Below are 13,779 nucleotides of genomic sequence, written 5' to 3'. Positions count from 1 at the left end.
TTTTTCTTCGAAGAAGTCTTTCGAGTCACGGGACCAAGGGACTCCTCCTCTTTGTCTCCATTGCGCATGGGCGTCGACTCCATCTTCGATTGTTTTCTTTTTCGCCATCGGGTTCGGACGTGTTCCTTTCGCTCCGGGTTTCGGAACGGAAAGTTAGCTCTAAAATCGGAAAATTACGTCGGTATTGTTGCGTTCGGGATCGGGTTAGATAGCATCGACACCGAATTGATACGATAACATCTCCGTTGCCCTTCGGGGTAGTTTTCGATCCCCCGTCGGGGCCTGGTCGGCCCGACCCCGTGTGACATCGACGCTGATGGAACGGACCCTGTTCCGATTCTGTCCTAAATGCCACAACAAATACCCGTATACAGACCAACATTCGGTCTGTAACCTGTGCCTGTCGCCCGAGCACAGGGAAGAAACTTGTGAGGCCTGTCGTGCGTTCCGGTCTCGAAAAACGCTCTGTGACCGCCGAGCCAGAAGACTGCAGATGGCGTCCACGCCGACAGGACACCGAGATTTCGAGGAACAAGAAGAAGCCTTCTCGATCCATGAATCGGACTTGGACGAATTCGACGACCACGAAACAGTGAGTAAGACGTCGAATATGGCACATAAGAAAACTGACAAGGCCCAGGGGACGCCACTGCCTTCAGGCCATGGCTCAACCCATAAAATCGGTGACCGACCATCGGCACCGAAGAAGGCCGAAATAGTGCCGAGATCGTCCGACTCGGGTCGAGACACAGGCACCCAGCCATCTCGGGACCGAGATAGTGCTGCCGACAAAGATCGACGCCGAGATAGCGGAGCCGAAGCTGCTCGACGCAGAGACAGCGGCACCGAGGAGGATCGACGCCGAGAGGTTTCGACTCCGAAAAAAAGAAAAATCGCCTCGGAGCCGAAAAAGAGCGTGGACATAGTTTCGGTGCCAACACGACCTGCAACCGAGCCAACTACCGGTTCCTATTCAGAGGAACAATCACTGTCCTCTCAAATGCGAAAGCATCGATTCGAGGAGGAATTACAAGCCACCGAGGTGGACCACACTCAAAGAAGGATTTTTATACAGAGTGGAACAGGGAAATAAGCACCCTTCCCCCTATTAGGAGGAAGAGGAGACTTGAATTCCAACAAGAACAAGCACCACAAACAAAACTGGTGAAGAAGGTAACTCCGCCACCCTCTCCTCCACCTGTAGCTCACATTTCACCGGCGCAGACTCCGTCACATTCACCGGCTCACACCACCTTAAGCCAAGGTGACCAGGACCAAGATGCTTGGGACTTATACAACGCCCCAGTGTCGGACAACAGTCCAGAGGCGTATCCTACAAAGCCCTCACCACCAGAAGACAGCACAGCATATTCACAAGTGGTGGCTAGAGCAGCAGAGTTCCACAACGTGTCTCTACACTCGGAGCCTGTCGAGGATGACTTCCTCTTCAACACCCTCTCTTCCACACATAGCACCTACCAAAGCCTGCCTATGCTCCCAGGAATGCTAAGGTACGCAAAGGACATATTCAAAGAGCCTGTCAAGAGTAGGGCAATAACACCGAGGGTGGAAAAGAAATATAAAGCACCTCCCACAGACCCAGCTTTCATTACCTCACAACTGCCACCAGATTCGGTTGTGGTAGGGGCAGCTCGCAAGAGAGCAAACTCTCACACATCGGGCGATGCACCACCCCCAGATAAGGAGAGCCGCAAGTTCGATGCAGCCGGTAAAAGGGTCGCGGTACAAGCTGCAAACCAGTGGCGCATCGCTAACTCTCAAGCGCTCCTAGCGCGATATGATAGAGCCCACTGGGATGAGATGCAACACCTCATTGAGCATCTACCCACAGAACTACAAAAGAGGGCGAAACAAGTGGTTGAGGAGGGCCAAAACATCTCTAATAACCAGATACGCTCCTCTATGGACGCAGCTGACACAGCTGCAAGAACAATTAACACGGTGTAGGAAGTTGGCTCTGTATGTGCTATTTCAAAGTAAGGAATAGCATGCACAGAGTCCAAGGGTTCCCCTTAGAGGTAAAATAGTGGTAAAAATAGATAATACTAATGCTCTATTTTGTGGTAGTGTGGTCGAGCAGTAGGCTTATCCAAGGAGTAGTGTTAAGCATTTGTTGTACATACACATAGACAATAAATGAGGTACACACACTCAGAGACAAATCCAGCCAATAGGTTTTGTTATAGAAAAATATCTTTTCTTAGTTTATTTTAAGAACCACAGGTTCAAATTCTACATGTAATATCTCATTCGAAAGGTATTGCAGGTAAGTACTTTAGGAACTTCAAATCATCAAAATTGCATGTATACTTTTCAAGTTATTCACAAATAGCTGTTTTAAAAGTGGACACTTAGTGCAATTTTCACAGTTCCTAGGGGAGGTAAGTATTTGTTAGGTTAACCAGGTAAGTAAGACACTTACAGGGCTTAGTTCTTGGTCCAAGGTAGCCCACCGTTGGGGGTTCAGAGCAACCCCAAAGTCACCACACCAGCAGCTCAGGGCCGGTCAGGTGCAGAGTTCAAAGTGGTGCCCAAAACACATAGGCTAGAATGGAGAGAAGGGGGTGCCCCGGTTCCGGTCTGCTTGCAGGTAAGTACCCGCGTCTTCGGAGGGCAGACCAGGGGGGTTTTGTAGGGCACCGGGGGGGACACAAGCCCACACAGAAATTTCACCCTCAGCAGCGCGGGGGCGGCCGGGTGCAGTGTAGAAACAAGCGTCGGGTTTGTAATGGAAGTCAATGGGAGATCTAGGGATCTCTTCAGCGCTGCAGGCAGGCAAGGGGGGGGTTCCTCTGGGAAACCTCCACTTGATCAAGGGAGAGGGACTCCTGGGGGTCACTCCTCCAGTGAAAGTCCGGTCCTTCAGGTCCTGGGGGCTGCGGGTGCAGGGTCTCTCCCAGGTGTCGGGACTTAGGATTCAAAGAGTCGCGGTCAGGGGAAGCCTCGGGATTCCCTCTGCAGGCGGCGCTGTGGGGGCTCAGGGGGGACAGGTTTTTGTACTCACAGTCTTAGAGTAGTCCTGGGGTCCCTCCTGAGGTGTTGGATCGCCACCAGCCGAGTCGGGGTCGCCGGGTGCAGTGTTGCAAGTCTCACGCTTCTTGCGGGGAGCTTGCAGGGTTCTTTAAAGCTGCTGGAAACAAAGTTGCAGCTTTTCTTGGAGCAGGTCCGCTGTCCTCGGGAGTTTCTTGTCTTTTCGAAGCAGGGGCAGTCCTCAGAGGATGTCGAGGTCGCTGGTCCCTTTGGAAGGCGTCGCTGGAGCAGGATCTTTGGAAGGCAGGAGACAGGCCGGTGAGTTTCTGGGGCCAAGGCAGTTGTCGTCTTCTGGTCTTCCTCTGCAGGGGTTTTCAGCTAGGCAGTCCTTCTTGTAGTTGCAGGAATCTAATTTTCTAGGGTTCAGGGTAGCCCTTAAATACTAAATTTAAGGGCGTGTTTAGGTCTGGGGGGTTAGTAGCCAATGGCTACTAGCCCTGAGGGTGGGTACACCCTCTTTGTGCCTCCTCCCAAGGGGAGGGGGTCACAATCCTAACCCTATTGGGGGAATCCTCCATCTGCAAGATGGAGGATTTCTAAAAGTTAGAGTCACTTCAGCTCAGGACACCTTAGGGGCTGTCCTGACTGGCCAGTGACTCCTCCTTGTTGCTTTCTTTGTTCCCTCCAGCCTTGCCGCCAAAAGTGGGGGCCGTGGCCGGAGGGGGCGGGCAACTCCACTAAGCTGGAGTGCCCTGCTGGGCTGTGACAAAGGGGTGAGCCTTTGAGGCTCACCGCCAGGTGTCACAGCTCCTGCCTGGGGGAGGTGTTTAGCATCTCCACCCAGTGCAGGCTTTGTTACTGGCCTCAGAGTGACAAAGGCACTCTCCCCATGGGGCCGGCAACATGTCTCTGGTGTGGCAGGCTGCTGGAACTAGTCAGCCTACACAGACAGTCGGTTAAGTTTCAGGGGGCACCTCTAAGGTGCCCTCTGTGGTGTATTTTACAATAAAATGTACACTGGCATCAGTGTGCATTTATTGTGCTTAGAAGTTTGATACCAAACTTCCCAGTTTTCAGTGTAGCCATTATGGTGCTGTGGAGTTCGTGTTTGACAGACTCCCAGACCATATACTCTTATGGCTACCCTGCACTTACAATGTCTAAGGTTTTGTTTAGACACTGTAGGGGTACCATGCTCATGCACTGGTACCCTCACCTATGGTATAGTGCACCCTGCCTTAGGGCTGTAAGGCCTGCTAGAGGGGTGTCTTACCTATACTGCATAGGCAGTGAGAGGCTGGCATGGCACCCTGAGGGGAGTGCCATGTCGACTTACTCGTTTTGTCCTCACTAGCACACACAAGCTGGCAAGCAGTGTGTCTGTGCTGAGTGAGAGGTCTCCAGGGTGGCATAAGACATGCTGCAGCCCTTAGAGACCTTCCTTGGCATCAGGGCCCTTGGTACTAGAAGTACCAGTTACAAGGGACTTATCTGGATGCCAGGGTCTGCCAATTGTGGATACAAAAGTACAGGTTAGGGAAAGAACACTGGTGCTGGGGCCTGGTTAGCAGGCCTCAGCACACTTTCAATTGTAAACATAGCATCAGCAAAGGCAAAAAGTCAGGGGGCAACCATGCCAAGGAGGCATTTCCTTACACAACCCCCCCCCAAACGAAAGAGGATGAGACTAACCTTTCCCAAGAGAGTCTTCATTTTCTAAGTGGAAGAACCTGGAAAGGCCATCTGCATTGGCATGGGCAGTCCCAGGTCTGTGTTCCACTATAAAGTCCATTCCCTGTAGGGAGATGGACCACCTCAACAGTTTAGGATTTTCACCTTTCATTTGCATCAGCCATTTGAGAGGTCTGTGGTCAGTTTGAACTAGGAAGTGAGTCCCAAAGAGGTATGGTCTCAGCTTCTTCAGGGACCAAACCACAGCAAAGGCCTCCCTCTCAATGGCACTCCAACGCTGCTCCCTGGGGAGTAACCTCCTGCTAATGAAAGCAACAGGCTGGTCAAGGCCATCATCATTTGTTTGGGACAAAACTGCCCCTATCCCATGTTCAGAGGCATCAGTCTGCACAATGAACTGCTTAGAATAATCTGGAGCTTTTAGAACTGGTGCTGAGCACATTGCTTGTTTCAGGGTGTCAAAGGCCTGTTGGCATTCCACAGTCCAGTTCACTTTCTTGGGCATTTTCTTGGAGGTGAGTTCAGTGAGGGCTGTCACAATGGATCCATATCCCTTCACAAACCTCCTGTAATACCCAGTCAAGCCAAGGAATGCCCTGACTTGAGTCTGGGTTTTTGGAGCTACCCAGTCCAGAATAGTCTGGATCTTGGGTTGGAGTGGCTGAACTTGGCCTCCACCTACAAGGTGGCCCAAGTAAACCACAGTTCCCTGCCCTATCTGGCATTTGGATGCCTTGATAGAGAGGCCTGCAGATTGCAGAGCCTTCAAAACCTTCTTCAGGTGGACCAGGTGATCCTGCCAGGTGGAGCTAAAGACAGCAATATCATCAAGATAAGCTGTGCTAAAGGACTCCAAGCCAGCAAGGACTTGATTCACCAACCTTTGGAAGGTGGCAGGGGCATTCTTTAAACCAAAGGGCATAACAGTAAACTGATAATGCCCATCAGGTGTGGAGAATGCTGTTTTCTCTTTTGCTCCAGGTGCCATTTTTATTTGCCAGTACCCTGCTGTCAAGTCAAAGGTACTTAAGAATTTGGCAGCACCTAATTTGTCTATTAGCTCATCAGCTCTTGGAATTGGATGAGCATCTGTCTTGGTGACAGAATTGAGCCCTCTGTAGTCCACACAAACCTCATCTCTTTCTTTCCATCTTTGGTGTGAGGTTTGGGGACTAAGACCACTGGGCTAGCCCAGGGGCTGTCAGAGCGCTCAATTACTCCCAATTCCAGCATCTTGTGGACTTCCACCTTGATGCTTTCCTTTACATGGTCAGACTGTCTAAAGATTTTGTTCTTGACAGGCATGCTGTCTCCTGTGTCCACATCATGGGTACACAGGTGTGTCTGACCAGGGGTTAAGGAGAAGAGTTCAGGAAACTGTTGTAGGACTCTCCTACAATCAGCTTGCTGTTGGCCAGAGAGGGTGTCTGAGTAGATCACTCCATCTACTGTGCCATCTTTTGGTTCTGATGACAGAAGATCAGGGAGAGGTTCACTCTCTGCCTCCTGATCCTCATCTGTTACCATCAACAGATTGACATCAGCCCTGTCATGGAAGAGCTTAAGGCGGTTCACATGGATCACCCTCTTGGGGCTCCTGCTTGTGCCCAGGTCCACCAGGTAGGTGACCTGACTCTTCCTTTCTAGTACTGGGTAAGGGCCACTCCATTTGTCCTGGAGTGCCCTGGGAGCCACAGGTTCCAGAACCCAGACTTTCTGCCCTGGTTGGAACTCAACCAGTGCAGCCTTTTGGTCATACCAAAACTTCTGGAGCTGTTGGCTGGCCTCAAGGTTTTTGGTTGCCTTTTCCATGTACTCTGCCATTCTAGAGCGAAGGCCAAGTACATAGTCCACTATGTCCTGTTTAGGCTCATGGAGAGGTCTCTCCCAGCCTTCTTTAACAAGGGCAAGTGGTCCCCTTACAGGATGACCAAACAGAAGTTCAAAGGGTGAGAATCCTACTCCCTTCTGTGGCACCTCTCTGTAAGTGAAAAGCAGACATGGCAAGAGGACATCCCATCTCCTTTTGAGCTTTTCTGGGAGCCCCATGATCATGCCTTTTAATGTCTTGTTGAATCTCTCAACCAAGCCATTAGTTTGTGGATGGTATGGTGTAGTGAATTTATAAGTCACTCCACACTCATTCCACATGTGCTTTAGGTATGCTGACATGAAGTTGGTACCTCTGTCAGACACCACCTCCTTAGGGAAACCCACTCTGGTAAAGATACCAATGAGGGCCTTGGCTACTGCAGGGGCAGTAGTCGACCTAAGGGGAATAGCTTCAGGATACCTGGTAGCATGATCCACTACTACCAGGATATACATATTTCCTGAGGCTGTGGGAGGTTCTAGTGGACCAACTATATCCACACCCACTCTTTCAAAGGGAACCCCCACCACTGGAAGTGGAATGAGGGGGGCCTTTGGATGCCCACCTGTCTTACCACTGGCTTGACAGGTGGGGCAGGAGAGGCAAAACTCCTTAACCATGTTGGACATATTGGGCCAGTAGAAGTGGTTGACTAACCTCTCCCACGTCTTGGTTTGTCCCAAATGTCCAGCAAGGGGAATGTCATGGGCCAATGTTAGGATGAACTTCCTGAACAGCTGAGGCACTACCACTCTCCTAGTGGCACCAGGTTTGGGGTCTCTGGCCTCAGTGTACAGGAGTCCATCTTCCCAATAGACCTTATGCGTTCCATTTTTCTTGCCTTTGGACTCTTCAGCAGCTTGCTGCCTAAGGCCTTCAAGAGAGGGACAGGTTTCTTGTCCCTTACACAGCTCCTCCCTTGAGGGTCCCCCTGGGCCTAAGAGCTCAACCTGATAAGGTTCAAGCTCCAAAGGCTCAGTTCCCTCAGAGGGCAGAACTTCTTCCTGAGAAGAGAGGTTCCCTTTCTTTTGCTGTGTTGTAGTTGGTTTCCCAACTGACTTTCCTGTTCTCTTGGTAGGCTGGGCCATTCTTCCAGACTCCAGCTCTACTTGTTCACCCTGTGCCTTGCATTGTGCTCTTGTTTTCACACACACCAGTTCAGGGATACCCAGCATTGCTGCATGGGTTTTTAGTTCTACCTCAGCCCATGCTGAGGACTCCAGGTCATTTCCAAGCAGACAGTCCACTGGGATATTTGAGGAGACCACCACCTGTTTCAGGCCATTGACCCCTCCCCATTCTAAAGTAACCATTGCCATGGGATGTATTTTTCTCTGATTGTCAGCGTTGGTGACTGTGTAAGTTTTTCCAGTCAGGTATTGGCCAGGGGAAACCAGTTTCTCTGTCACCATGGTGACACTGGCACCTGTATCCCTCAGGCCCTCTATTCTAGTCCCATTAATTAAGAGTTGCTGTCTGTATTTTTGCATGTTAGGCGGCCAGACAGCTAGTGTGGCTAAATCCACCCCACCCTCAGAAACTAGAGTAGCTTCAGTGTGGACCCTGATTTGCTCTGGGCACACTGTTGATCCCACTTGGAGACTAGCCATACCAGTGTTACCTGGATGGGAGTTTGGAGTGGAACCTTTCTTGGGACAGGCCTTGTCTCCAGTTTGGTGTCCATGCTGTTTACAGCTATGACACCAGGCCTTTTTGGGATCAAAGTTTTTACCCTTGTACCCATTGTTTTGTGAAGAGGCTCTGGGCCCACCCTCCTGTGCAGGTTTTTGGGGGCCTGTAGAAGACTCTTTACTATTTTTAGTTTTGGTTGTCTCATCACCCTTCCCCTGGGGAGTCTTTGTGACCCCTTTCTTTTGGTCACCCCCTGTTGAAGTCTTGGACACCCTTGTCTTGACCCAATGGTCCGCCTTCTTTCCCAATTCTTGGGGAGAAATTGGTCCTAGGTCTACCAGATGCTGATGCAGTTTATCATTGAAACAATTACTCAATAGGTGTTCTTTCACAAATAAATTGTACAGCCCATCATAATTACTTACACCACTGCCTTGAATCCAACCATCTAGTGTTTTCACTGAGTAGTCAACAAAGTCAACCCAGGTCTGGCTCGAGGATTTTTGAGCCCCCCTGAACCTAATCCTGTACTCCTCAGTGGAGAATCCAAAGCCCTCAATCAGGGTACCCTTCATGAGGCTTTTATGCAACTTTTAAACTGTGATATGTATATGTCCTTTATGAATGTTATATTGCTGGATGTTGTGCACTTTTATGGCTTTAAGTAGCTGAATAAAAAATTTACTGAAATGACTGATAACTTAATTTTAAGCTTGCTGTTTCAAATTCCTTCCCGTTTACAGATCATTTTAACATTTTCAGTTTTATTTTTTTATGTATATGCACTGTAGTAATCTTCTAATATTTAATTTCATTTCCTAAACAATCACAGACCCCATGAATAAGTGTTGCGGACCCACAGAGGTCTGCGAACCAAAGGTTAAGAAGCACTATACAATACTATTTTTATTTCTAAACCCTGTAAATAGCAGACACAATGTTATAGAGGGTATGTTTTCTTTGTTCATTCCATATGCTGCTGGTACAGCATTACTTTCTTAATGAAGGCAGCATTCATGGTTTTCCTATAGCATGCTCCATCAGGGAATGAACAGGTAACCATGATACAATAGATATATTAGTCAGCCGGGACCAATCAGTTTGCAATGCCGATGCTTGTTTAGGATTTCTTTGAAGAAATGATCACAAATACAGTATTTAAAATCTGCCCTTCACCTTCCATCCCACCTTATGCTGATTATCTGCATGTGATAATCACCATATATAAATATTTTTGGCTGGGTCCTCTAGTCCTAACATACTGCTGTGCAGTGGATCTCCAAACTAGCAACCGGATAGAAGGTCTAGATTACTTTAAGTATTAAACCAGGCACCTCAGTCTAGCAGTTCTTGCTCTCATAATGATGTTTTGAAGGATTTGTTTTCTATTTCTCCATTTAACACTTCCATTCTCGCTCTCTCTATATTTCTATTTAAGTTTTGGGATTCACGGCAACCTCGGAAGTACTTGAACATCCTGTCCTGCCAAGTGCCAGTATGGAAAGCCAGGTACACGGTATGTGTGATATCATAATTTCTCTTACCCCCTCTTTTTGCTTGCCTACATTGAATTCTTCCCTGCAGAGCCGGTTTTCTAGGTTGAAGAGTGTGCCTGGGTTTTGAAAGTGGAATGATGTGCAATAAGGAGGAGCCTACTAGTGGAAATCTACAAGCCAAGACTCTTCATTTTCATTGAAGGGAGAATTTCAATAATATTTTGCTGTAGCATGTGGGAGTGAGACTTTTCTGACAGAACAAATGGTCTCTTACTTGAGATATTTTTTATGAGTTCTTGAGTAGCCACTGGCACCAGCAAGACTCTCCTCATGTATGTGATGCATTCTCTCATCCATAGTCCACTAAACACCTGCTGCAAACACAACCACCATTGTTTTTAGATAGATGTGCTTTAGGGAATATGGGTCCCTTTTCTAGATTTTCATAAAAACGAGGTTGAGTGCCACTGGACCCTCTTGCATGTCCTCCCCCACAGTTAATTTACTGTCCATGGTTGACATGACAGGTACTTGATCTTTCTCTAGACAATCCTTTCTGTAATGCCCCTTTTTGTGGTACCAGTAGCAAGTCACTACTTTGGGTATGGGAGAAATCTCTATCCCTCCCTTTTCCTTTTTCTCCTGCCCAGAAACCAAGATCCCTTTCTGCTGGTGTCCAGTCGGGGAACCTCGAGAATTGACATTGCCCATGCCCTCCGGTTTGAAACTAATCTGATAAAATGTCTTCCTTCTCCCCTCTTGGCTTACAACTAATCTGTTACAGACATTTTTGTAATCCAGTTAGCCATCCCTTCTCAGTCAACACTTCAAATTTTTCTGGATCGTCAGACAGGCTTTGCCTGGTTGGAGAAAACACACTACTCTGAGTCACTTTTTTACCATTAGTTGATTAAGGGCATGAACATCATTTACCTAAATCCCTCTCACTCATTCATTCTAATCACGCAGCATATGATAAATCCAGGTTTTAAACTGAATATTTTGCACGCTTTTGTTTTCCCTGAATGTCTGATGGTATTGCCCAAACCTTATTATCAGGCTTCCTTCATTTTCTCCTCATTCATGGATCAGCCACTGGCATTCACTCAGTGACAGCCATAGTGTCCTGTTAGTGACTTATCAAATCAGTTGCCTTAGATATGGCATTTAAAACTTGCATTCTACAAGCTAAATCTAACGTCACAAATCATTCAAAAATATAATTGCTTTCCACATACATATGCACATACTCTTTGAGACCCTTCACAGGATGTCCTGAGAGTTGAAATCTTCTTTCCTCGATGTATTGGTCTCTTTTTCCAGGGCTATCCTCACTCTAATTCTCTTGCTTTTTGTCTTCTGTTTTTTTTTCTCTTGGCCCCATTCCTCCTGTCTCTACCTTCTCTTGTTCCCAGTGAGCTATTCTCAACTTCTCTCTATTTAACTCAATGACTCTCTTATCCTAAACTATAGCTTTCTGAAGGGCCAACTACTAGAATGGGGACTCAGACTTTTGGAACACAGACTTAACTCACACAAAGGGAATGACTTCTGAAGTTGGTGATAATTGTACTCTTGACAATGGGGGCAGAGGAGTGACTATACTGGGGAAATCTCAGAAAGGAAATTTTAGGATACTTTTTAAGTGTGTCAAGGGACAAACTAAGGTAATGGACTAAGAGAGCCTGGCATCAAAGCTTTTCCCCTCCAGGTGCTTAACATGTTAACCTCCCCTAAGTCCATCATAGTTTCTTCCCTGCTGTCCAGATTCTCAAAATGGTTCTTTATAAAAAATTCACTTATCCCAAGCTCCCTGTTCCTGCGAGGCCCCCATCCTCTCTCCAAACACATGTCCCTTAACTGATCCACTTACAGGAAGACAAGACCTACTTCCACCAACCTTGTATCTGTCATTCCTATGCACAGGTAATGATGTGCTCAAGCTGAACTTATTGTTCTGTTCAAGACAGTTGCATCGGGAATATGCAAGTAATATAACGCTTGCCACAGATTATCAGACCCGTTCAATGGATCTTAGAAACACTCAATGAGGATTAGAGACCTTCAGTCAGACTCAGCTCAACTCTGTTTATACACCAACAGTCCGCTCTTCTTGGCTGCCCTCTACTGGGCTTCGCCGCTGGGCTTCTCCTTCCTTGAGTAGTGTGCTCCTGTGGGCCACACCTTTCTCCCTTTTCTCAGTAGGACAGACCGGTTTCCAGGAAACAGGTAGACCCTTTTAACAAGATGAACAGTATTGAGGTGATGCCTTCTCATCTCTCGCAGTTTGGCTGTCTGACAGATATCAGTCCTAGTTCTCAACAGTTCTTTGAGAACTCTGAGAAGAACTTCCTTGAACCAAGTGGGATACTTTGAGCCCCGTCTTTATAAACACTTCCCAGACAAGGTATCTTGGAGCACTGTCTGTGCTTATGGACTGGTTTTCCTGGGTTGGGTACCCACCACTTGACCACAGTACAGTACAGTGTGAAATCTGGCTGTCATCAACCTTTCTGAAGTAGTGCCCTGTGCAATGGCAGAGAACACGGTGGCAAGCTATCAGCTGGTTGCAGGATCCTCCATGTGGGATTGACCTTGATTCTGTTTTGTTTTGGCTCCAGGTCCTCCCCATTGCCACTATCCAACTATGCTGAGGGAGAGACAATGATTTGCAGATAATTCTACAAGGCAGCGTCAGCAGTGATACAAGTCCAAAGGTGCCAAGGAGAATTTGAGTCAGCAGAGAGACAGCCAACCAAGGGAGTCAGTCCACAGAGCTTCCCAGAGGCTGAGTGTCCCTGCAGCCAGTGGATGTTGGGAGGCCAGGAGCAGGACTCTGGGTTTGAGGTAACTAACAAACATCATTAAAACACTTCTGCTCAACTAGGTCTACCTAAAAAAAAAAAAAAAAAAAGGGGGGGGTTGTCAGTAAGACTGAAATTAATTTACAGCGGATGAGTGAGCTAGGAAAAGGCAAAGCATGGGGTGCATGGTTAGAGGACACTTGTCTATTATCACTATGCTCTACCCCATTTAGGTCATATTAAATGCCAGAACCACAAGGCATCATAGACAATCAGACAGTAGGCGGAAACCCAATACAAAATGGTGAAAGTTGGACTAAATTCCAGACCTGTGTGTCTCTGAAACCTAATTCTCCAAACAGAAAAGAACACAACAAAATAAAGTACCCTAAAAAAGATCCTACAGAGACCTACCCCATTATTAGGTTCCTTTTTCAAAATAACGGAATAGAAAAAGCAACATATGCAATTCCTAACGGACTCACCAATTCAAACATGGGGTAAGGGTTTGAGAGTCGCAGATCTATGGACACCGCTCCCACCTCAGCCTCTAATACAGAGAAAGCCTAGTGAAGGGTTGGAGTTCAGTGCTACTATAAACCCTAATGAAGCTACAGCCCTACATTGCAAGCGCTCCAGCAAACAGATGGAAGACATCCAGGTGATTCTGAGAAGCATACTATTGTAGAAAGAAGCAGCACAAACAACAATGAGTCCACATCAGGGGCACCAGAGACAACAACAACCCAAACCCCGGAGTGAGTTAGGAAGAGCATTCTTGGAATCTGTATTACTTAATTATAAATTGGAAGTGAAGAAAGAGTAAGAGATCTCCATAATCAACCAAAAGGAGATTTAGGAGGCATATCACATTCTGTATACTAAGATATACGATCTAGCAGAAAGAGCCAAAGACCCTGAAGGATAATCTGGACTTCTGAAGTAACACACAGGAAATAAATCAGCCTAAACTAGAAAATTAAAGCGTGAAGGAGGACCTAGAAAACCAGGAGATTTATTTAAAGAGTAACATTCTTAAAATTTTAAATATAGCAGACGAGGCTGAAGGAATTGACTTGAAAAGCTTTGAGATTGACCTACTCAGGAGTGGGGTGTCTAAGTGCAACACTAAGTGGAATTGAGGGTTTGAAATTCAAAGGGTCCACAGAGACCTATTTAAGTACAACCCAAATTGTAAAGCCCAGAGGAAGATCCTGGTCAACTTACCTACATACTAAAAGAACAGTGCCATAACCTCTTCCGGGGGGCCACGGGGCAAGCAGGAACTGCT

At 47.3% G+C, this 13,779-nt stretch overlaps 1 protein-coding gene across 3 annotated transcripts in view; it reads left to right on the top strand.

The window, feature by feature from the left end:
• The window catches only part of WDR59 (WD repeat domain 59), an 813,082-nt gene that overhangs the window by 158,609 nt on the left and 640,694 nt on the right, over positions 1-13,779 (top strand). For all 3 annotated transcript variants that reach the window (XR_011199955.1, XM_069217643.1, XM_069217642.1), the window contains exon 9: positions 9,627-9,704. Coding sequence is in view for 2 of the 3 variants with exons in the window: in XM_069217643.1 (XP_069073744.1) it covers positions 9,627-9,704 (78 nt within the window). In the remaining variant the exon portion in view is untranslated. The remainder of the gene's footprint in view (positions 1-9,626; positions 9,705-13,779) is intronic.

This window comes from Pleurodeles waltl, chromosome 12, assembly GCF_031143425.1.
Source record: "Pleurodeles waltl isolate 20211129_DDA chromosome 12, aPleWal1.hap1.20221129, whole genome shotgun sequence".
NCBI lineage: Eukaryota > Metazoa > Chordata > Amphibia > Caudata > Salamandridae > Pleurodeles > Pleurodeles waltl.
Note: the sequence above shows the minus strand (reverse complement) of the source record. Positions and strands in the feature narration are given on the sequence as shown.